Raw genomic sequence first — 24,999 nt, forward strand, 5'->3', positions numbered from 1 at the left:
ATGGCATTAGTGGCAGGTGGGCGCCCGCCACTATTAGAGCCTATCCAGTGGCGGGCGACCCTAATTGCCCGCCATTGGTATATGTTATTAGTTGTAGTGGGTGGTACATGTCACCCGCCACAACTATCTCTTCAGCGTCCAGCCATTCCAGCCCCTGATATACACATCACAGGATACAAATAACCACAATACAACATACAACTAACGTAAGCGATCATAGACATTACATTTAACATATCAATAATCTAAACTTCATACAAATAGATGTACACATTAGTGTATAACAACTCATGTTGCGTCATTAGTACGTATAGATACATATAAGACCTCATGATAACAACAATACCATAATGACAATGAGCTGGATAAAGATAATCAAATTCTTTACTTGTTCACTTGTCCACTCAGTCTTGCATACTTCATAGTTGATTTTCTCTTCACGGACGTAATTGACATAATGATTCTCAACTTTTGTGCAGACATAGTTGGCATAATGACACCCAGCTTATTTTTTAGTCTTATATCCTTTGTAGCAGCTATTTTTGTAACCGTCCACTTGCTCCTTGCATATCTCCCATGAATCATAAAGGACAACGCTACACCTACGGACAATTTTCATGGGAGTCTAGTTACGGGATGAGCTGTCAACATGTGAAAGGAAATCAAAGGGAGAGGGGGACACAACAGGGAGTCAGGGGGTAGATGATTTATGGGGAAATGAGTTCGTAGGCAAATTCCGGAGCAGCCATCCGTAAGTCTAGCATTTTTGAATCATAAATTCCAGGATTCTTCCCGATGTACACCACATACCAGTTCCACTTCATCTACCTAAATAAAAAAACAACAAGTCGATTTCATAGTTATCCAATCACATAGAGAAAAGTCACATCATAATGTTCATAGCACCATAGACGATGCAAATCACCACGTTGCACAGTTCATTAGTAGTTCAAAGCAAAAGTGCAGAGCTCCATCATAGCAACTTAGAAATTAAGTTCACACGCATCGATCATATAGATCACATGAAAGCAGTGCACTAGTTGTTCAACTCCATCCATCATGAGCTACCCTCACTTTCCGTCATCTTCGTGATCTCCTCTTGGGTGGTCCTCGCAGCTTCGACGGCTGCTCGCGCACTCTCCGCGGCTGCTCTTGCGCTCGCAGCGGCTACTCTTGCACTTTGCAGCGGCTGCTCTAGCGCTCTTGGAATATGCCTAAGCGCTCTCGAAATATGACTGAGCGCTCTTGATTGTTGCCTGAGCGCTCTCGAAATATGACCGAGCACGATCTCGGTGTACTGAGCAACCCTCATGATGATGTCTACGGCTGTAGGAGTCCTAACGAGGTGTTGTGGCTTCTTCATCTAAATTGCATTAAACAATTTGACATTTAGATATAACATTTATAAAAAAACAGCATGACCTTTGATAGAAATTGGACATATTGAGTGCCAGAAATTAAGCGAAACGGAACTTAATCCACGCTTCGCAAAAGCATTGGCACTCACTATGAATACACCTACATCATGAAAAAACTAATGTACCATATGCTTATCCACATGTAATACATTTTGTCTAGCACACACATTCAATTTTAAGACATTCACTTATGAAGATTTGTACATCATACAACAAATTTTAGCTACACCAATAAAATGTTGTACTAGATTTTTATTCATATGTTGTACATTTTAACTACACTAATAAAATGTTGTATGAATATTTCTACCCATATGAAGCCCATACTACAAATTCGACAAAGTGTGCTTATCGGGCCGGAGTCGGACAACGCGCTGGATGAGGCGGAGGTCGATGGCGGAGACGTCGGCGGACGTCGAGTTCGACGGAGACGATGATGACATTGGATGCGAATGAAGGCACGGGTGACGGTCACGGGGAAGTAGTTTGAGGTAGCGTTGCACGACGACACGGACGAACTTCGAGGCGGGGACAGATGACGCAGGCGACGGGGAAGATTGGCTCCTTGACGCCATTCAAGACGATGGACGGCGACCTCGCCGGTGGCAACAAATGACGCCACGACGCTGGCGGCAGTGAGAAAGGAGGGAGAAAGAGTTTGCGTTTGGAATGAGCTCCAACTGCCGCACTTGGGGTAGGTAAGGTCGTGTGTAACAGTGGCAGGCACACGAGTTACCCGCCACCCCAGTATAAGCGTGGGAGGCGGCAACATGACCAAATATAGCTGTCACGAGCGACTTCCAGAACTTGCCACCCCCTATCTGAAAATATTTGAAAACGTTTGGCGCGTGGGTGCCCAAATATTGTTGTGGCGGGTCCAAAAGGCCGCCCGCCACTGATGAGGAAGTGAACTGTGGCGGGCAACCATCGGCGCCCGCCACAATAGCTTGCCAGCCGGGCACAAATTAGAAAACGCAAAACTATGGCGGGTTATCTTGGCCGGCCTCCACAGATACTTGGATAGCGCTGGCGGGCAGGATTTGGCGCTTGCCACTGCTTGTTTGCAAAATTAGAAGTGGTGGGTTCCCTACACCACCCGCCACCCATTAGGGTTCACCTATAAGCCCTTTCCTAGTAATATGTATTCATAGGGATCGATATGGATGTCCACGGTTCTGCTATCGGTCATTGAACGAAGGGGTTTCGTTCATGTCTATGATTTACCGAACCTACAGGGTCACAAGCTTAAGGTAATCATGATCTACTAAGTGTTAGTAGGACGAGAGCGACGATGATTTGTTTATGAAATAGTTTCGTTAATATCCAAAATAGTTTTGAGAGGAACCAAAAGTGTTTCAGGTCACCGGATGGGTTTCAGAGTTTATAGGGCAATATCGGGTATTACCGCTAAATAATATATAGGTGGAAAATGTTTCTGGAGATGTTAAATTAATAATAAAAGGCTTTCTCCTTTACACGTGCTAAGCGTCGAGGATGGTATTCTACTTGACACTTCTCTCGTGTGCATGCACAGATATTATCGGAGCCTCACGGATGATGAGGAGGAATGCAAGTGCCAAAGAATGCACACGCCATCCGCGAGGGAAGTGTGGAAGCGAAGACGGAAGAAGACGAAGTTGCTGAACCTACATCGACCAAACATCCGGGCCAAGGCAGGACATCCGACGCCTGTGCAACTGAGAAGGAGTTGCACCAACGGATGACCGAAGCGCATTAGCGACCGGACATCCGGCGCTACACGGTCGGCCGGACATTCGGGCCCCTGCCGGAAATCCGGCGAGAGGTCACTCGAAGGCACCCGAAGATTGGCCATTGCTTGGCCGGACATCCGACACCTCACGAGAGGCAGGACATCCAACGCCTGCCTGCGCGCAATGTCGGGCCAGAGGCCCATGTATCTCCCTCTCACTTACCTCTTCATGGACTAGCGTATAAATAGACCCCCTCCCTCCTCATTTCTACGGTTAGCTAGGGTTAGAATTACACTTGAGCTTAGCTCATGTATCTCCCCTTGCGGGACTCCTTTTGAGAGAGAGAGAGACACTCCATCGGAGTTCAAGACCTCCATTGAAGAAGATCCTTAGGTATTCAAGACCCATCTCTCCATGAGATTTGAATGAACTACCTTTGTATCTTTATTTCCCTTGTTGTTCTTGGATCATAATGCATCCCATGTATTGCTTGTGATTTGAGGAATACTTGGTGTGAATCTTGTCTAATAGAGTGTTTCCCCTTATGATATCACGTTTCTCTCTCGTGTCCCTCCTCGATTCCACCTTCAAATCATGAACATCGGGCCACCTAGGATTTTGCCGTACATCAAATATTCAATGCGATCAGATTGAATGCTCGTTCAAAAAGATGTTCTGGTGTTTGTGTGCCCTGTTTTGGGGCCACTGTTGAAGATATCTTTTAATACTCTAAAAGTTAATTTTTGTGTCATTAATTTTGCTTCAACTATATTTTCTATTTTTAGAATTGTATTTCAATTATTATTTTAGTACCATGTTATAGGGCAGCTGTTGGAGACGTGGAAACAATGCACCACACATGGCAAGCCGCCCCTGGAAGCGTGGGGTGTGGCATTTCGTCGTCACGGAAAAGACCATTTTATCCCTGGTATGGCATCGAATTTACTTCCACACACCTTGCGCCTACGTCACTCGAGCCATCATCGTCTTCCTCTTCTTTCTTCCCCTCCCCCACTCCTATCCTTCTCCCTTGAGTGCTCCAACTACCCAGTAGTGCCCACCAACCCGCGAACCTTCTAGAACACGCCGTCGGTTGAGCGAGACGAAACCCTAGGCGAGCGTCGGAGCTTGGAGGGGACGGACGATGCGCGCCCGGTGACCCTCTCGGGCGGCGGCGGAGGGTTTGCGGGGGGATGGCAGTGGCGGCTGAGGGTGGGAGCGTGGAGGAGGGCGTGGGGGAGAGCTCTTCTCCTCCGCGTGAGGCGCCGCCCGCGCCCGCAGTGTCGGGCGGGAGCGGCGGAGGCGGGGGAGCCCCCCGCGACATCTGCACCCAGGTGTTCGAGCGGCTCGTCGCCGACGGCAACGAGGAGGTGGCAGGCCCCGACTTCCGCGTCCAGCTCGAGGCCCATTTCGCGCGGCTTCCATTCAGGTGATCGGTTAGCTCTGCCAATGTCTCTGTGCTCGGGACCGCGTTTCAGATTGTTTTGGGCTTCTCCATTAGGTCTCGCGATGGTTAATGGCTAGTATCGTGCCAGCATATAAAAACTGTTGCCGCGGTGACATTCGAGCTACCTTCCAGTGTTCACTGGTGTTTCATTCGCTGGGAGTGGTGTTGTGTTTGACTTGGCTACGGAATTGAACCGTCAGTATTTTCGCTGGGGAATTCGATTTGTTTAGATTCTATCTACAGTTATGTCGAGTAGGGTAATCAGCAGGCTTACTGTGCTCACTCGATTTTGAACTGGTATCTTCTGGGCTTAAGCTAAGCTTCGATTTAAATCAAGTGAATATTACTGGATTCAGACCATTATCTTCCAGAAAGGAGTTCTTGTTCTGGACGCTTGCCCTTTACTCTTTCTTTTTTCCAAGAAACTGAGCTTGCCCTTTACTTCGTTGCTGGCTTGTTATGCTTCTGGTTATCTGGTATTTTATGTTCGTATAGAATGAATGAATTATTGGTTAGATTCTTGTATTATTCTCGTATTCGCCATTTGCAAATCCTCTTCTCTGTGGGAATTGTTCCCTTTTTTATACAACCTCATATCTGGAAATGAAGCTGTTGCAGTCATTATTTTGGATTCAGTATTCCTGGGCCGGTTAGTTATTCCTTCTTTGTCTTTTGTACACTCATAGGGCTAATATTGGTTCATCTTTGTTTTTCTCATTCTGTAGCTATCAACTTGATATCAATGTCGACAAATCAGCAGATGTCTTGGTCCATCAGAAGGTCTTGGCGGAAGCAAAGGATCCTCTGAGGCGCCCTGCTTTCCGTGTCCGTTTTTTGAGGGTAAAGCTCTTATGTTAGTTGGATTTTTGACAAGCAGCTAATTAGTGCTATGTGACAACTGTACCTTCCTTTATTGGCTAGTGGATGGTTGTTGGATTCTAGCTAGTAGTTACATATGATGCTTCTGCAGAAACACTCCCTCGGTGTTATTATTTGGCTAATTTTAGTTAGAAAGAAATGGTGATACTGGCCTTATGTCCGGCGTGCCCCTGACAGTAGAAATTCTGTATCAAATGAATATTGGTACATAAGCGACTTAAGCTGTCATGGCATAATACATGACAGTTGATTATCTTGTGGTGAAAATTGTCATAGGACAGGTGATTTGTGAAGCTTGATACATGCTATATTGTTTATGTGAATCATGTTTGTTTGGCTACTACAGTGCCCTAATTGGGTGTGCATATAATTATTTGATATCTCATGATTTAGATGGAATGGTTGTTGACAGAGAAGGTTCCTTAGCTTCTATATTTCTACTCATTTCTCTCTCTCTTATACATGTTTGTCCCAAGCATTAATGATTGTTTACCTTTAGTACCATCAATATAAATTGAAGTTGTGGAATTTACTCTCAACTTTGGTTAAAGGTTGAAGACATGGATTCAGCATATGGCTCTGATGCATCTGATGAAGGGGCTGATGATGGTGATGATCTCTCTGTAAGGTACTCATGCACTGTTATCTGATGCTTCATGTTTTGAGGAGCCCCAAGCTGAATGTAACATGTGTTTCATTGCTATTTCTCATTTGTCATAACTGATAAAAAGATATCTTCTGTTGTCTTCACTAAGGCTGTGGTTCTTTGCACTGTTTGTAGATCTTAGGATAGCTTTACATTCATTAGGCCCATTAGGCCCATTACGTCAACACTACACCCCACCTGGACATGCAGCTTGTCCTCGAGCTGCAGCCTAACCAACTTATAACCATGACTCGACGCAACACAAACCTAACACCTAAAAACAAGCCTTTTACATCTCGGCTTGTTTTATTATTCTCAACCTAAAATGGACCGAGACGCTTTATTTTGGACCCTTTAACAAAAAGTGGACACCATCCGCACGTCGGACGTGCACGTGTACAGCCACCTGGATCCCATGGACACCACCTGGACCAAAGGAGTGCATGTGTATGGCCACCTGGAAGTGGTTGCAAGAGCGACCAGCAGAGGCGCCCTCGTGGCGGTCGGCGGCGGAAAGCAGTGGTGCTACGCGGTGCGCTCCTGTCGGTGACACCCTGCCTTCTCCCCGCCGGACGGCTGTTGGTCTGCACCGCACAGGAAAGAGTGGAGGGCTTGCGATTGAGAATGACGAGGAGGGGTGCGCCCCCCCAACCGCCGAAGTCGCAGACTTTGAGGTTGCTGCCCGCGGGGAAAACAACATGCCAGCCGCCCGTGGGGGAAACCGCATGCCCAAGATCCCCGACGCAGCGGACGAGATCGAGGTCCTTTGCGCAGCGAAGGGCAACTTGGAGGAGTGGCAGCTGTAGATCACGCATCTCCCGCACACGCCGACGCGCTAGGAGGCCGCTTGCAGCAGCCTGCAGCCTCACCGCCGCCGACACGTGGCGGGTAGCGATGACGGCGACGGCAGGGACTTGATCTGCTGGATGTGGACGCCTTGGGATGGTGGCAGCGCTGATGGGAACGAGGTCGTCGCACTCCCGTCGTAGGGCATCCCATACTGGGCGGCGGAGCTGACCGGCGGTGGCCGCTGCAGCTGCAGCGGCTGCTGCGCTGTCACGCCGGGCGCTGCGGAGGCCGCCAGGAGCGGCGGCTGCCACTGCAGCCAGGGCTGGGCGGTGGTGGCGATGGATGGCAGCTGCAGCGGCCTGGCGAGCGCGGCGAAGGCCGCCTGGTGCGGCGGCTGCCACGGCAGCCACGGCGGCGCGGGGGCGGCGATGGGCGGCGCAACCGGGTGCGGCCCGTAGGACCCGGCCAAGAACTGGTGGATCTCTTGGACCGCCTGGGTTAGGTCCCGTAGCACCCCGGACACCTCCCAGGTGAGGACGGCGGGGGCGGGCGCGACAGAGGATCCCGGCGCGGGCAGGAGCGGGGCGACGGTCGTGGTGGTCGCCGGAAGCGACAAGGTGACCGGCAGCGGAAGAGACGGGCTTGGCGGCGGTGAAGACATGATCGAACCAAAGCTAGCTGATACCAAATTGTTATGGCGCTGCTAGAAGGAGGGCGCGAGAGGGCTGGCTGGGGGCCTTTTTGCCCACGGCCGGGCAAGAGGGAAGGGATTTCCTTCTTAATTCTTGCTTGATTAGATTGATACATCTCCTCTCTTTATATAAAGAGGTTTACTTGACTCCCAAGCAAGGCTTACTTGACCCCTAAGCAAGCGACCCTTATCTCTAATTAACCCTAAGACTAATGGGTCCATTAGGCCCATTACGTACTCTAACACTATTAGGACAATTGGTGAAATAGCCTACAGTTGAGTTAGGATGATGTACATCAAGAACCAGAAAATCAGCTGGACGTGAAGAAAAAATACAGGGAACATACAAATACATGTATATAATAAAATGTTACTGTGGTTTCTGTAAGTGGGTGCAAATTGCACTCTTGCATCTGTTAGTTCCAATAAAACACATCATTTTACTTCTTTTGCATGCAAAAGGAGCTTTATAAATATACATTCTTTACAAAAAAGGGTGTAGAAACAAATAAAAAAACTCTGATACGACATTAAGTTTGTGTGCTCATGGTCTTCCTACCACGTAATTGCATAGCCTTCCTTATATGTTTGCATCATAAGGCTTGTAATTTGCAACCCTTGATGTATTTCCTCTGTTTCTGACTAGGCACGTCTGATCTTTTTTTCTCTAAATCCTTCACACCATACAGCCCTGAGATGAACTTCCTCAAACTACCCCTATTAAACATACGCCTTCCCCAAGTTTACCAGCTTGTTTTACACGCTTCAGATATTACAGCTGTGTGTAAGGATCTGATCACATTCTACCAAAGAAAATGTTTGCCTACATATGTCTGTGTTGATCAAAACTGAAAAGTGCCAAGTATTTGGAGAAGGGAGGATGAAAGGAGTACTAATGCATCCACACTATAGCTGTCCGACTTTCTGTTGTACAGTTGAACTATACAGAGTAAATGCTTAGGCGTTTCTGTAGACAAGCAATAACGGTGTCAGAACAGGAATCAGTGGGGGGGCCAACCTCTCTAAATTCTTCCAAATTTGATGTACTTTGATGCAAACACAAAATGGCAATTGTTCCAGAATTAATGGCTGACCCTCAAGTTGGATGTGATGCCATTACTTTACATAAGTGCAAAATAATGAAAATTTGAACTCATGCATTTGCACCTGCATAAACACTACTTGATGCCCATGTGCACAAATGTGCGCCTTCTTCCAGATAAATCTGTTTATTGCTAGAATTTTACGAATATACTTCTCTTGGCTCTATTTAACAGGCAGGACACACCGTACACACACATTCATGAGATAGTTTTCTCCACAATTGACAAGCCAAAGCTCCTTAGTCAGGTCAGCAATCTTTGATGCCTTTCAACTTGAAGTCATAATACGTTTTTAACTTCCCTGCCTTGCAGTATTTTTCACCAATGCTGTACAAAGCATCAATTTTTTCACGCTTGCTGTTTTTAAGTCTAATTTGACATGCCTGCTTACTTGGTATTTGTACTTGTACTCTAGGAATCTTAGTAAAGGACAACATTTCTGCGTTTAACCATGTATTTGACTATACATGCTAATAATTTTTTTGGAAGACTTTATCCTTTTAACCCCAGTATCTATTCTAACTACACTGTTCTGCCAGCTGTCTGCCTTGCTATCAGACATTGGGCTGAACATCAGGGAAGCACATGTTTTCTCTACCGTAGATGGCTATTCTCTTGATGTTTTTGTTGTTGATGGTTGGCCCATTGAGGTAATCTTAGGTTCTTGTCATCATATCATGTCATTTATTGAATGCAAAGTTTTTTAACTGATGTATTAGAGCGTTTCTGCTGGCCTATTTATTTTTACAAAATAAATGATGATTCTTACATTTTGATATTGCTGCAAGAATCAAATGGATGTGGTGATAGTCCACCTTGAGATGAAGTTAACACTGCTACGTGTAAAAACGTAGAGTCTTGACTTGAGCAAGGGTATAGCCAATACAAGTGCACAGTTTAAGCTGATATCATACAGCTTATATTTGAAGAGTTAATTGTACCGACAAGTAATCTAGTATCAGAAGTTATGTAAGCTTCTTTTTGAAGCACTAACCAGAATGAAATACACAGCTTTTCAAGTCACATCCTGAAGCAGTAGCCCTGAATATGCCACATCCCACTTGTATTTCCAACAACAATTTTATTGAGGCCTGCCTTGGCATTCTGATGGAAACAACATGACAATGATGCCACGCTGTTGCATCCCTCCCTCACTCATGGTGCAATGACCAATGATAATACATTATACATGTCTATTAACACTACAGGGCCTATGCCAATAAATTAGCTAAGGTGTTGTGATTCTATTTATATGCGGATTACATTTTTATTCACTCAAATGATGGCAACTTTGCAATGGTATGATCAGGATACTGATGGTTTACATAAGGCACTTGAAGCATCTGTTTTAAGGAATGAGGTAGATTCTCAATCATTCAAAAATAGATAGAAGTTTGCATGCAGATGATTCTGATTATGTTTCTGCTAGTTAGATGCATGAAGCAATATAATCAACCCGTTCCTTCCGCGTGACAGGGTTCATGGTCTGGTTCATCTCACTCCTCAGCTGCGGAAAGAACACTGCCATTCCAGGTAAAAGGTGGGGAATGGGAAATTGACAAGCGGCTTCTGAAGATGGGAGAGATGATTGCTTCTGGTTCTTGTGGAGACTTGTGAGTGAATTGTATACTATCGAGTTACTGAGGCTCTTTATTCAGTACTGCTTTCTTCTTAAGATGTCTTATGCTTATGTGAAGGTTCCATGGGACTTACTTTGGCGAGGATGTTGCTGTTAAAGTTCTAAAAGCCGAGCATTTGAATAATAATGTTTGGAACGAGTTTACACAAGAAGTATATATTCTAAGGTATTGACATTTTACATTTTAGGAGCATATGTAATTTGGTTGGAGAAGTTTAAATATCTTCTTATATGTAGGAATGAGCACATCACTGCTCTCAGTTAAGCATACATGAATTGTGTTGTCCCTTGCAAGTACCAAAACTAAATCACTTCACCCTTTCAGGGAAGTTCATCATACCAATGTTGTGCGATTCATTGGTGCATGCACAAAACCACCAAAATTTTGCATAATTACAGGTGAGCTTTATGCAGCATCCTCTGGATCTGATATTGAGCCTTATTAAGAATTGCTTGTTAGAGAGAAAATTAGATCTGGAAATGTTTTACACAATAGCTTATGATCTTATAATGTTGGCCAAATATAGCTGTAAGATCCAAGAAATTATGCTTGCAAGATGAGGAGGAGGATGTATCTTTTTTTTGTCTTTGCTTAACTGGTGTGTTTGTTACTCAACAGTTATCTTTATTTCATACAGAATACATGTCTGGAGGAAGTCTGTATGATTATGTGCACAAGCAGCGTAATGTCGTTGATCTCCCAACTCTGCTGAAGTTTGCATGTGATATATGCCGAGGGATGTGTTACTTGCATCAGAGGGGCATTATCCACAGAGACTTAAAGACAGCAAACCTTCTAATGGACAAAGATCATGTACGTGGCATATAACTTTTTAATTTGTCATGAATATAGAGAGAAAACAATAGCACAAAACAAAGACAAGCAGTGAATGTGGAGGATACTGTCGGTGCACATTGTGTTTATCTAGGTGCTCCTATCTGTCGTCAGAGCTTTGGGTCATGCATTGCATGTTGTATTTTTACCAAGACTATTCTAACTGATGATTGTTTGTGCTGTCCTTTTCTAGGTTGTTAAAGTAGCAGATTTTGGTGTAGCTCGGTTCCAGGATCAAGGTGGTATCATGACAGCTGAAACTGGAACATACAGATGGATGGCGCCTGAGGTATGATCATCTACTCAAACCAAACTAAGTTACAAACTATGTTCAAAATGAGTCTGTGATTTCGTTTTTTTCAAGTCCTGACTAGAATTGATAGTATAGACTGCTGATATCAAACACATCATGCCTCTGAAATCACTAATTCGGATTAGTTTATTGTGTCAGTGATCTGAGTATTAATTCAATTGTCTACGGCCTATCATATTTACATTGTTATCTTCACACTCACAACTACTAAAGGGTTGAAAACAAGAAACTCTGCTCTATACTAACGTGCTTTTCTGCTCCATGTATAGGTTATAAATCATCAACCCTATGATAACAAAGCAGATGTATTTAGTTTCGCTATTGTGCTTTGGGAACTCCTGACGTCCAAGGTATGCAATTTACACGACTGGTTAGAGTTCTTACCAAACACAAATAGTTGATTAATCATTGCAGTTGTTAAGGTTGTTGATTTTTTTTTCTTTGGTTTCCAGATCCCATATGATACCATGACACCTCTGCAAGCAGCTGTAGGTGTTAGGCAGGTAGGTAGTATTGTAGATTTTGTACGTAATATGCTCATTGTGTGAGATGTGCTCAGTATCCGAACACTTGACTGTCATACTAGGGGCTGCGCCCAGTGCTGCCAGAAAAGACACATCCCAAGCTATTAGACTTGCTGCAGAGATGTTGGGAAACCATCCCATCAAATCGGCCTGCTTTCTCAGATATATTAACTGAACTAGAGGGTCTTCTGGCAGAAGTTCAGGTACGTTCAGAATCACTCTTGCCTGTATTTAGAGAAAGATACCCCTTACCAGATATAAAAACAGGAATTAAAGAGCCGTAACAGTAGATTGTTCTCTACTTCTACAGGTTACTTCAGGTGAAACGAGCAAACAACCGAAGGATATCTCGGCCTCGACAGACTGACCCTCTGCACATACCTGACATACTAGGATCCGGAACACTGATGTTGAGGAATGTAGCATATCATTTTTGGTTTTGGTTTACCTTTTGTTATGTACAATTTGAACAGTCATCTTGGGGCCTAATGTTTTTTTCAGGCTGTGTTTCACTGTTACTACAAAGAGAATCGAATTATCTGTTGAGTATACTGGTCATAGCTTTGGTATGTAAACATGTGCCCTAGAATTTACTGCTTTGGCCATCTCTTGTTGCGAAGGATGTTTATATCTCGTGTATCATGTACACCAAGTTGTCTTTTATGGTTTATACAGCCAAATGGCGGGAATCATGGTTCTATCTTGTCAGATGTGCAGTGCTATTGAGTTCCATGGGATGTACGCCAAAGAGGATTTAAAACATGTCAATCAGTTATCTGACAAAAAAAAGTGCATATCTCAGGTTCCTGAATCTGCAAAAATTATTGAAGATGGAATCATGGTTCTATCTTGTCAGATGTGCACTGCTATCGAGTTCCATGGGATGTACGCCAAAGAGGATTTAAAACATGGCAATCAGTTATCTGACTAAAAAAAGTGCATATCTCAAGGTTCCTGAATCTGCAAAAATTATTGAAGATGGATTGAAGTAAAGCAGAAATGCTTTCATCTGTCCAAGTATAACAGAACAGAATGAACATTACACAAGCAAAATAAAAGTAATTGTTCCCACTGCCAAAATAATTGTGTTTGCTTGTTTTGACAAGTTTTAGCAACAGATAGAACAAAGCTCCTTGTTACAGGGTCAGCACAATCAGAAATCAGGACAGTGGATCGATTTATTGGGGTCTGGGGCAATCAGCGCCATCCCATCCATCATTTGAGCTTCTCAAAGAGCTTTGGTGCTACCTGCAAACACATGTTCAAAGTATTAACACTCCACGAACACTAGTTTGGAACTAGTCGATGTACAGGTTGTACTTACACATTTGTCAACGCATGACCAGTAGTCAAAGAATTGCCCGGTGCAGTGCTTCTGCCCAGTTTCATCGTTCTCGACTCTCTTCACACATCTCTGCAGAGTAAGCATGCAAGCTTGACACGTAAATCACGTGTTCCCTCAGACAGAATGGAACATAAATTGACAAGACTAGGTTGAGCATAAATGGAACATAAATAACAGTCCACCTGATCCATATATGTTATCATGCAACTAAAGCAGAATCTATGTACCAGTCATCCATGTCATATGGTACAGAATGCTGCCACCTCATCCAGTAACTAACTAGTGTGCTAGAGGGCTAGGCACAAAGCTGAGGTGGGCATCCAGTAAATTCCAACAAGATACTAAATGTAACAGTAATAATCGCCAGTTTCTAGTAGAAACGAAACTATTAAGTGTGCACAATGGAAGTGTTTATAGCAAAACAAAACCTATATCAACAAGATACTAAATGTAACAGTAATAATCGCCAGTTTCTAGTAGAAACGAAACTATTAAGTGTGCACAATGGAAGTGTTTATAGCAAAACAAAACCTATATCTAGGTGCTTGCATTAGACGAGGTGATTCGCTCTTACATAGGCACTTGCATTAGGCGAGGTGATTCACTCTTACATGGGTGCTTGATAATGCGGCTATATTCTAAGCACTCGTCTAAAAGAATTTTGCCATCCTGCAGGCCATTAGGGCCATATATTCAAAAGCAATTTGTACTAAATATAGCCATGTGCAACATCTTTCTGAAAGTTAGTCCATGAGTGAATTTTGTTAGAGCCTATAGCCATGTGCAACATCTTTCTGAAAGTTAGTCCATGAGTGAATTTTGTTTGGCTCTAACATCCTAAATAGATCAGCTTACTAGAGGTCCTAGCTTGTTTAGCAAGCAATTTACAAGAAATGACTAGCTACCACTTATTTTTCTGATTGACTGATTCACTGTAATAGTTTGTCTTGTGGTTATGAGAAATGTGGCACTCACCTCATAGTCATACAGTGATTTTACACACTGCGGCTTGCAGCGTTCCTCAAGGTAATTCTTTGGGTCAATAGGTTCATTGTCCGCCCTGTCATGAAACAAAACATGTTTACAAAACCCAAACGCTGGAAGGTAAACTTTGCTGTTATCAAGCATTACAAGAACAATGGAAGCAATGATCTTTCTTGTACAGAGAATTATTTAAGATTGAATTATTGACTGAACACAGATAGAACAGTAACGACCAATCATTGCAAGATTATTGAAATTTGAAGATAAGTAGGCAGCAACTTGTTTAAAAGTTCTCCAGAAGATTGCTTTCCCTTTTCCCTCAAATAAAACAAAGAGATCAAGCATTTCTCCATTCATACATTGGGAGTTAAATCAAGTATTAATAGCTGCAACATGTTCCCACCATGGTCAGACAGGTTGACCCCCCTGAGATTCAGAACACATGCATTATTTGCATCACACCCACTTGGGTTTAATAAATGTTCCATTTGGCGTTCAGTTATTTGCATAAAGTTAATGCTTGCAGAAAAGTGTTGATTATAAATAAGTATATGAACAATCTACTATACAAGCAAATCTTTGCTTGTTGTCTTCGCAAGCAAGTACATAATGCAGATTTCAATTTGCAGTCAATATAATAAATGTACAAGGCAAATATATAGGAGGTATGAAACAAGCATAATGTAAGTACATGTCAATCACACTCAAGGATAGATAATTTAGCGTTCCATCACAACATAAACTAAAAACGAATGAAGAATATAGCTATTAAATAAGTAAAAAACGATGCTCGTGAAGCACAGTTTTCTGCGATCGTGACAGCAGCATCACCGATTGGTTGCGCGGATGTGGTCACAACAGGCAGTCAAAACCTTATTATAGCAGTTAGAGTAGTGGTTTAATATATGTATGTCCACATTTACATCGATCAAAAATAATTAGACATTCAGAGATGTCAAATGCCAATGAAATGTAACCAGGGTGGAGCATTTTATTGTGTGGATTAAAGCAAATTATTTGCATGACAATGCTCAAACAAAATATCCTACTTCCACCGTGATTAATGGTCAGGACAAACCTCACTTCGCCTACGGATTTGAAGCCATTGCATCAGAACCCAAGACCAAATACATGTGTTACTTTAGAAGCATACTCCTAGGATCCCAACTAATGAAATGTATAATGAAAACAACTATAGCAGGGAAAAACATTTAATTTGTGTTATTGCCTAGATAAACGCAGCGATTCATCAAGTTTCCAATCGGGTGATGAGATCATCACTATTTCGTCCAAGGTGGGGAAAAAAATCGGCTGGCTCAAATTGCGGGATTTAAGTCGCACTGTGTTCCAAAAATACAAATGTGCGCTCTTGCCTTCAAATATAACTGATTCGCCATGCTTCTTATGCCCCGTTAGATTACAAATTCGTTTCGGACACAAAAATCAGGTATAAATACGCGAATTGCGTTACATACTTCAACGCTGATAGTGAGAAAGATCTAAAACTGCGCCCAACATATGCACAAGATCAAGAAACGATCGAAGTTCATAGACAGAACGAGCGGTAAAAAGAACTTTCGAGAAAAAGAGAGCGAGAGAGAAAAAACATACATGGCAGCTGCAAGATCTCTAGCGAAATTCTTACGGCGTCCTGCACCGGAGAATGTCAAAGACCGGATCCAAGTGATGGGAGACTAGGGTTCCGTTCGGGTGGATGCGGAGAAGAGGAGGAATGGAGGGGAAGAGAGACGGGAAGGACAGCTCGACCTATGGGCTCTTTTTTAGCGGAACCTATGGACTTTGTTCCGCTTCCGGCCCAGACCTGGCACGCCAACTACACGGGCCGTGCCGGACCGGCACACGTGCCGTGCTCCCTGGCCCAGGCACTCCTTGGTCGTGTTTATTTAGGCAATGTTTATTTCAAGGCGATCAAGGTGCGACTAGGGTTTCAAACCTTCTGAAAACTTACTGCAATGCTTCCAGTCAGAGAATCAACCACGCAAAATCGTCCATATTTTTTTAGCAAGGGGTGCCCACAAGCTCCATGAGATAGCATCAAGCAAAACTTGAATGTTCAGAATGAATCTCTAAGTGATCGATACTTGGGTATATGCCTACAAATGTTGGACAGTCCAAGATGGGCACGTTCAAATACCTGCGTGACAGAGTTTGGGAAAAAGTCAGAGGTTGGATGGAGAAACTGTTATCTGCAGCAGGGAAGGAAGTGCTAATAAAATCAGTAGCACAAGCTATACCGGTTTACTCTATGGCATGTTTCAGATTACCCCGAGGTTTGTGTGATAACATCAACACTATCATCCGCCAATTTTGGTTGGGTAGTAAGAGGGGAAAGAGAAAGCCTGCTTGGGTCTCGCGGGATGTTATGACAAAGCCGAAATACCTGGGAGGAATGGGCTTCAGAGACATCGAGATCTTTAACTTATCTTTGCTGGCTCGACAAGCGTGGAGGTTGCTCGAGGACCCACTATCTCTTAGTGCAAGATTGCTTAAAGCGGCCTACTATCCAAATACGTCTTTCATGGATGCAGAGTTGGGTAGCAATCCTTCACAGATTTGGCGTTCGATATTGGATGGAAGAGATGTTGAAGCAGGGAGTCATCAGGAGAATAGGGAATGGGGCAACCACAAATATATGGAATACAAACTGGCTTCCCAGGATTGGGCCGATGCGGCCGATCACCTCGTTAACAGATAACCCGCCAGCTATGGTGGCAGAACTTATTGACAACACCACTGCTACCTGGCGAGAAGATGTTATTCGGGCAAATTTTCTGCCTTTTGATGCTGATACAATCCTTTCTCTGCCCCTTTGCACGAGGGCAGTTGAGGATTTCTGGGCTTGGATCGGAGAACACAGTGGCAGATTCACGGTCAAGTCAGCCTATCACTTAGTGCAGAACAAAAAGGTGCATAGGGAGAACTGGATGGAAGAGAATGCAGGTGCATCTGACCTTCGAGATAACAACATGGCATGGACTGAATCATGGCATACAAAGGTGCCATCTAAACTGAAGGTTTTTCTTTGGCGCTTAGCAAGGCACTCGATGCCTACAATGGATCTCCTCCACCACCGAAATATGTCCACAACAAGAACTTGTGCCCTGTGCGGGCAAGACGATTCTTGGAGACATGCCCTCCTTGAATGTACAAACTCAAGATGCATCTGGGCACTTTCTGACCAATCTCTGGTAGAACATATAAGCATGAATGAGGAGACCAACGCGAGGAAGTGGCTTTTTAATCTGCATGATGCACTGAGCCAGGTGGAGTACACTGTTTTAGTGGTGACTATATGGGCCATATGGCGTGCAAGACGCAAAGCGATTTATGAGGACGTTTTTCAGAGCCCTCAATCCACAAACCAGTTCATCAAGTCTTACCTGAGGGATCTTAAAATTATAGCGAAGCCAGGGAATGAGAGGAGGCAGCAAGCTACCGATCGGCCAACTCGTTGGATCCCTCCTCTGAGTGGATGCAGCAAGATAAATGTGGATGCCGCTGTTACACGAGGTAGAGGGGTGGCGGCTGCTATATGCCGCGACCACAATGGTTGCTTTCAGGGTGCATCAGCGATATTGATCAAGGGTCTGAGCGACCCTCCAACATTGGAATCTCTTGCGATAAGGGAAGGGCTTGCACTAGCCGATGATCTCAATGTGCAACACGTTCACCTTGCTTCTGATTGTAAGGTTGTAGTTGATGATCTCAAGCGAAGGAACCCAACTAGCTATGGTGCTATTCTACATGAAATCATGGAGCACAGTGCCTCTTTTGCAGTTTGTAAGATTGGACATGAATTTAGGAGCTTGAATTTCGAAGCTCACAATCTAGCGAAGCATGTTTTGAAGCTAGGGGTGGGTCGCCATGTTTGGTTAGGACCCCAGCAATCTATCCATTATCTCTGTAAACACTGATGCAATTTAAATAAAGCATCACGAGATTGTCTCAAAAAAAAAAATTGGCAATAACACAAAAAAATTTGCCCTTCGGGGATATCCGATATAATTGAAATGATACAGAGAAGATTAGCATGGCCCCTGCGTAAGAATGACACGTACAAATCGAGTAATGGTCCACATTTTTGTGCACACCTCCATTCCAAAGCCAACCAGAGAAACCGTGGAGAGGCGGCTGGGGTCAAGGCTGGGTCACATGAAGATTAACGTGGATGGAGCCTTTGCTCGTAATGGCACGTAAGAAGCGGCACTGCTTTCTGTAGGAACGAAGCAGGAGAGTACATGGGGACATCGGCAATTGTTGTTAGTAACATCATAGATGCACCGAGCCTAGAAGCGCTGGCATGTCGGGAGGGTGTAGCATTATCTGAAGATCTTCATCTGAAGAATCGGCTTGGCCACCTTCAGGGCTAGGGACACCTGCTCCCGGGTCTCCTTGTTCTCCCGCTCGGCACGGATGGATTGGGCGAAGAATACCTCCCATGCTCCGACAAGTGCTTCCCGTCACTGGGCCATAGCCGCCCTCTCGCCTGCCAGGTTGGCCTCGAAACGGTCAACTGCCCGGCACATCGAACGGAAAAGTCTGTTGGAGGGTGTACCGGCGCAAACAGCTCCCGCCAGATGAAGTACCGGCCCTAGGGCCCAGTTTGAACTGCCAGCATGAGGCAGTTCCGGATGATCTCCTCCACTACGGAGGTGGCCGCATGGTGTGCGATGCTATATGGCCGACTGTCGCGCTCTCCCGTAGAGGGAGCGACATTTGGAAGGCTCCCTGCCAGAGCTACTAGGATGCAAAGACCGTTGCTTAAGGTACTGCTGGAAATAGCCCTGGGCCCTCCGCATACCCAATGACGGGGGAGGGGGGCAGGGTTTGTGCGTCTAGACCAATGGCTCCCTCCCGGGCATTCTCGGGAGAGGCAGTAGGATCTCCCATAGACCAAACAACGGGGGCCTCCGAGGCCTGGACACTAGGGTTATTGACACGCGTAAACCCAATAACAGGGGACTCCGGGATCGGAAGGTCCTCCACGGGACTCTCCTTCGGGTCCTCCCGGACGTCTCGACCGACATCCACGTCCATTCCAACATCGCCGTCGAGGACCGTTGCCACTAAGGAACGGCCCTCTTGCATAGGTGCGCTCACCGCAGAATGGTCCGTTCCACCTTGGGCGGCTCCCGAGACGCTGCTACGCCCTCGGACCGGTGGCCCGTCTGCCGGTCTTCAACTTCGGTACCCCGCCGCTGCGACGATGTTTGGACCTTCGTCGGTTGCCTTCTTGGACGTCGTTCGCTTCACTCTCTTCGACGAGCGACCGAACCATGATAAGCTGCGAGTGCGACAAAATAATAATTAGAGGTGGCTCGCGGGCTATCTCTCATGCCTTCAAGGGATTATCTACGTACTCGTCTTTGGCGGTCCATAACCTCCTGAGCCGGTCCACATGGAATGAGACGCTTGGGCCAATGCCCTCCCGAGAAACATGAGTCTACCCGGTCTTGGGGGCTGCTGAACTCTCGATCGCCTCCCTCCTAGGGGTCCTGCCGAACAAGGAGGCGGTCGCCTCCGCCGCATCGCCTTTCATGATGGAACCGTGAGCAAGACCGTGTTTACGAACGGTCAACGAAACAAAGCATTTACCTGGCACCGGCAGCACGATGTTGTTGGCAGGCGTGGACAACTGGGCTGGGGGCCGCGGAGGACGAGGCACGCTTCTGGCAGATCGGAGAGGAAGCGTCTCTGGCCGAGGTGCTGGAAGAGCCCTCGAAGTCTTTTTCGCCCTCCTCTTCACCTGTCGTGCTCCCCGTTGCCGCGTCCTCCAAGGCGCTTGGAAACAAGAAGGGGTTCGGCCTCCCGGGTTCGTCGGGTCCTCCGTAACGAGCCCCCACCGATCGCACGTCGGCATACGCTCCAGGATACCACTGCGGGAAGGGTTGTTGTGAAGCAGCCCGATCGAGGCTGGTAGTCCAGAAATCCCATCGGAGTTGAACAATATCTCCATCACCCACAACAACTTCGATTTTTTGTCGAAAAAGACCCCCTGCCCACTGGAATTGTCAAAAAAGACCCTTTCGGCCGTGGCGGCAGGCGACACGTGGCTCCTGCCGCCACGACTGGAGGCGGCGGGCCGTGCCGCCATGCCTGCAGGCGGCCTCCTATGTAGAACGTGTTTTCTACATCGCCAGGAGCTGGGACGGAATGGGCCAGGCCAGGTGGGCCCTGCCACCATCGTACAAGGCGGCAAGCGCTGCGGCTGCTGCTCCCTGGCCGACAGCTCCTGCTACGCGCGGGCCGAGGCTTTGGCCATGCCGCCACTACAGAGGAGGCGGCAGCACGGCCCGACAGTTTCTTCTGTGCCGAATGGCACTGATTCCCATGCACGCAGATCACGCTGTTTGCTTTGGCAGGAATCCCGTTGTTTGCATTGGCGGGAATCCGCTCCATATTTTTTCTTATGACCGCTGATTCGTATGCCCATGGGAATCACTCACTCCGTTGGCTTTTGCTTCAGCGGACGCGACCACATCAGTCACTCAGCGCTGCTTTTGCTTCAGAGGACGCGACTGCATCAGTCACTCAGCGCCGCTTTTGCTTCAATCTATTGTTGCGGCCGACGCGACAACACTCAGGCATGCATTGTTTTGGATCACGCATATTTCCCGCCTAAAATTTCATCTGTTCGCGTCTATTTTCTCGCCATCATTTGCCGTCTAAGCCTATAAAACGAGACACCAAGGCTCGTGAGGCAGAGAGACAGAGAAAGAAAAAATGGACTCGTGAGGCCAAGGCAGCAGAAGAAGCTGGCGATGGAAAAGGAAAATATGCACACTGGACTCAGTAGATACCTGTGGTAGTATTCTGAATTTCGCGATCATCTGTATTTTAATTTCGGCAGTTTAATGCAGCTATATTTCACGAGTTAAATGTAGCTTTATTTCAATAGTACCGTGTCGTAATGAAAAAAAATAGTTTTGGAATAAAATTTGGCATTTTCTTGCCGCCGTTTTCTTTCCTGACATAAATTATTTCCGTCATTTTCTTTCCGGCCAATTTTCCTTCTTTCGTTCTCCCCCACCCGAAAACACTTCAATAATACAAACTACTTATCGAACTCGTGCACCAACTACAACATCAAATTAAGATAGAACATAATGCCCTACAATAAGATAGTACAAACTAATAATGCAAGTACATCTGAATTAAACGGTAGAACTGAACTTAAAAACAAAAAATACAGCTTAGAAACTACATGAAGGCATCATCGTCATCCTCAGTCGATGCAGAACTCTTGCCCTTCGAGGATGAAGAACTCTTGCCCTTGGACAATGCAGAACTCTTGCCCTTCGACGATGTGGTAGTCTTGGCCTTGGTGCTGGGCATGAAGATATCGTCTTCGTCCTCGCTACCGGCAGTCCATAAAAAAGTATGTTTTGCTGCAAACCTCATGTTTGATTCACTCTTATGATGTATCTTCTTCCATCTTCCATGCAAGCTGAGAAGTTCTTTCTGTATCTCCTCAAAGGTCCTGGAAGGCCACCCACACCTAGATAATGCGCAACTCAGCTCATTCATGAGGGTGTCACTACTGATGAGTTTATCCCATGGAACTATTGTATTGTCTCTCTTGAAATTGGCGGCTAAACGCAGAAGACATTCGGACATACTAGGGTGAAAACTACAATCAAAAGGATAACCAGACATCTTGACGAGACTAGGAGACTACACTGAAGTGCATACCCACCTTAGTGTGGAGGGGGTTTATAGGTTCAGAAGAGAAGAATAGGCGAGAACTCAGAAGCAGGAAAGTATGGCGGGAGATATAGGCAGGAAAGGGCGGTGCGAGGTATACGCGGGAACTCAGAAGCACGAAAGTATGGCGGGAGATATAGGCGGGAAACATTGTTGCCAACTGGTCCAGTAGCGGTAGGTGCCACGCGGGAACTGAGGGGGTCTTTTTTGTCATTCTGGTCCAGAGGTGATTCGATACAACACACTGCTGATGTTGTATTTATTTCTCGAATTTAATGTTAGAATTCAGGTGCCTCTTTATTTCAGCATACATAGATGTTTGTTACATAAATCGAAAAGTCTGATACTGATATACGTAGATACAATGGGTCGCACACGTAGATAGATGAATCACCCTAGTCGATGACGGCCACCTGGCCTTTCCTTAGGACCGGAAAGCGACAAGCGATTACGTGGTCGAGTTACACGAAGACCGCGGCCGTACTCCACTTTGGCTTCCTGTGTCTGCGACTCCGGCGTAGGTGGTGGAGTCTGGTATCCTTGTTGCAAACCTGATGCGTAATTGTAGGCGTATAGTTGTGACTCCTCGGGGATAAAAGATGGGCTAATAACGTCCCCTCCGAAGAATTCTGAAACTAATGTTTTAGCCGTGTCGCCATGATCATGTGATGCTCCCCGGATGCGTGTGTTGAGGCCACGTTGGGTGTCCATCGTCCCATGCACGATCAGGTATGTCCTGCACATAGAAACATTGTAAACAAACTGTTAGAGGATAATATATGATATCACTATAAATGCATTAAAATGTAAACATGACTACCTGATCAGATCCCTCGCCTGTGCTGTCTGGCCATTATACATGGTACTGGTTTATCTCTGGGACACGAGTCTCCTCGGGCATGGAGATCCCTCGCTTGGAGAGATACGGCTGAGATCCCTCACCTTGGGTGTATGCGCCATATCCTGTGTACACATATGGGTTCGGGGAAAGAGTCTGCTCGGGCATCGAATCCAAGCCCGTGCCATGGTCCTGAGATGTCTGCCTCTGACGAAGTTGCACCGAAGAAGAGCGATGCAGTGGCAAAGATGAGTCATGTCGTGGCAATGTCGTTGTAGTACTCGAACCCTCCCCCACTGCCCATGGATTGTACGTGCCTCGCACGGTCTGGACGATGGCGCCGCATTCGGTCTGGCTGACCTCGCTACCGACATGTTGTATGCTTCAGTGACAACGTCGTCGCCTCTACCGCATCTGAATTTTGTTGCCACGTAGTCTTGAAGACGTTCGTGGAATGACTTGCGAGCTGGGCCCCAGGCCTGCATGCCTTCCTCCACCGTCTGCCCTACTTCATTGCAAGTTTCAAGCTGAACAATATTTGGTTGTTATTTGGTTGAAATGATCATGAAATGATGGGCCTGAAAAAGTTACTTGTGATTACCAGCTGGTTACGATAGTAACCTGCATGCAGCTCAATCTGTCTCTGCATCTGCTCCTCCTGTGTGAGATTTGTTGGTACCGTAGGTGGTTAACTGGTCAGGCTAGTATGCGTGCTGATGCAGTACCACTGCTTGTATGCTTGAGCTGTACTTCAATCGTACGGTTTGCAAAATTAAATAATTACATCAACGGTTGTGATGAAAGCAAAGCATCATGCATCGTATGGTCATCGTAATAAAATAATGTAAATAAAATGTACCTAAGTTGATGCACTATATTTGCTAGCGCTTCATTTTCCCACTTGTGTACCCATTGAATGTTGCATTCCCTCCAATCGTACAACTCCAACCGCGTCCCATATTGGTTAGCCTAAAATTACGTAACAAAGTGTGAGTTTAGTAAATTAAAAGAGACAGTAATTATTTAGGGAGGTCACATCTTACTTATGGGTTTCCTCGTCGGTACATCTTGGAAAGGGTGGTGGTATTTCCTGATAGAGACCAAATTGTCTCATGACACGCTCTGGGTTGTAAGGCTCAACACACCACAGGAACAACAAGTAGCAGCGAGTCAGCCAGAATGCACTATCGCTCAAGATGCCTGCTGTGATGGGTCGTATATCTAAGACCATCTGTAACTGCTCCTGAGTCCATGAGTTCCATGTGACTAGTGACTCATCAAGTATCTCAAATTGCTGCTGGTATATAGGGTAACAATTTTTCGCAATATTTAGAGACCATTGTTTGAAGGGGAGCCTTGGCGCAGTGGTAAAGCTGCTGCCTTGTGACCATGAGGTCATGGGTTCAAGTCCTGGAAACAGCCTCTTACAGAAATGTAGGGAAAGGCTGCATACTATAGACCCAAAGTGGTCGGACCCTTCCCTGGACCCTGCGCAAGCGGGAGCTACATGCACCAGGTTGCCCTTTTTTATTTAGAGACCATTGTTTCCATGCCTGTGTCCACCTGCTGGCCATAGTTACACTTTTGCCCTTGCTATAGTCGAATGGGTGTATGAGATTTAGTATACGAGGTTGTCGGTGTACTAGAGTAGGGGTACCTTAGTATCCCGAACTTGTGCACGGGCAGTTGCAGCGCCCCGCGGCAAGGCTTGCCGGACGACCGCCAGAGTCCTCCGTGGGTTCCTTTGGAGCCATTCAAGAACAAAGCATTTAAGATGAAGAGACAAGACCCCGGCAAGAGGAGCTTGCCGGGAAGAGACAAGGCCTCGGCAAGAGGAGCTTGCCGGGAAGGCCAACCACGACACTTCAAGAAACTTGCCACGATGCACCGCACGTCCCGGCGAGGTCCGGCGAGCGACAAGCTTCCGGACGCGACAAGACGACGACCCGACAAGGTACTTGCCGGGGACCAGCTGCCACTCCATACCCGCGCTCCAGCGCACCCGCCCGCGTGTCACCGTGAGGCTTTCTGAGGGGCGCGTGGCGGGAGCCTGTGCAGCCAGGGGTACGCGGTGGCAAGCGGAGATGAAGAGAAGGCCATCGTGGCAAACG

The 24,999-nt window shown here is 46.0% G+C and overlaps 2 protein-coding genes and 1 non-coding gene across 4 annotated transcripts; 2 read left to right on the plus strand and 1 right to left on the minus strand.

Moving 5' to 3' along the window:
- The first annotated feature begins 4,152 nt into the window (after window positions 1-4,152).
- LOC123111121 (serine/threonine-protein kinase STY46) lies at window positions 4,153-12,698 on the plus strand. Of its 2 annotated transcripts, XM_044531808.1 has the most exons (15): window positions 4,155-4,559; window positions 5,303-5,417; window positions 6,008-6,084; window positions 8,860-8,932; window positions 9,225-9,335; window positions 9,995-10,045; window positions 10,162-10,298; window positions 10,383-10,490; window positions 10,650-10,723; window positions 10,963-11,138; window positions 11,353-11,448; window positions 11,742-11,822; window positions 11,925-11,975; window positions 12,059-12,199; window positions 12,307-12,698. In XM_044531808.1, the coding sequence occupies exons 1-15, from the start codon at window positions 4,324-4,326 to the stop codon at window positions 12,361-12,363; spliced, it is 1,584 nt and encodes a 527-aa protein (XP_044387743.1). In that variant the 5' UTR covers window positions 4,155-4,323; the 3' UTR covers window positions 12,364-12,698. The 2 variants fall into 2 exon arrangements, with proteins under 2 accessions (XP_044387744.1, XP_044387743.1); XM_044531809.1 differs by lacking the exon at window positions 9,225-9,335 and having other exon boundaries at window positions 4,153-4,559.
- A 259-nt stretch (window positions 12,699-12,957) lies between these two features.
- LOC123111122 (cytochrome b-c1 complex subunit 6-1, mitochondrial) lies at window positions 12,958-16,118 on the minus strand. Its single transcript, XM_044531810.1, has 4 exons — window positions 15,937-16,118; window positions 14,317-14,401; window positions 13,321-13,410; window positions 12,958-13,244 (listed from the first exon to the last, which is right to left on the minus strand). Coding segments are annotated over exons 1-4 (210 nt in total). The 5' UTR covers window positions 15,939-16,118; the 3' UTR covers window positions 12,958-13,211.
- A 2,207-nt stretch (window positions 16,119-18,325) lies between these two features.
- LOC123118021 (U6 spliceosomal RNA) lies at window positions 18,326-18,429 on the plus strand. Its single transcript, XR_006457652.1, has one exon. It is a non-coding gene; the product is annotated as a U6 spliceosomal RNA (small nuclear RNA).
- The last annotated feature ends 6,570 nt before the right edge of the window (window positions 18,430-24,999 follow it).

Source organism: Triticum aestivum, chromosome 5B (genome assembly GCF_018294505.1).
Source record: "Triticum aestivum cultivar Chinese Spring chromosome 5B, IWGSC CS RefSeq v2.1, whole genome shotgun sequence".
In the NCBI taxonomy this organism is placed as follows: domain Eukaryota; kingdom Viridiplantae; phylum Streptophyta; class Magnoliopsida; order Poales; family Poaceae; genus Triticum; species Triticum aestivum.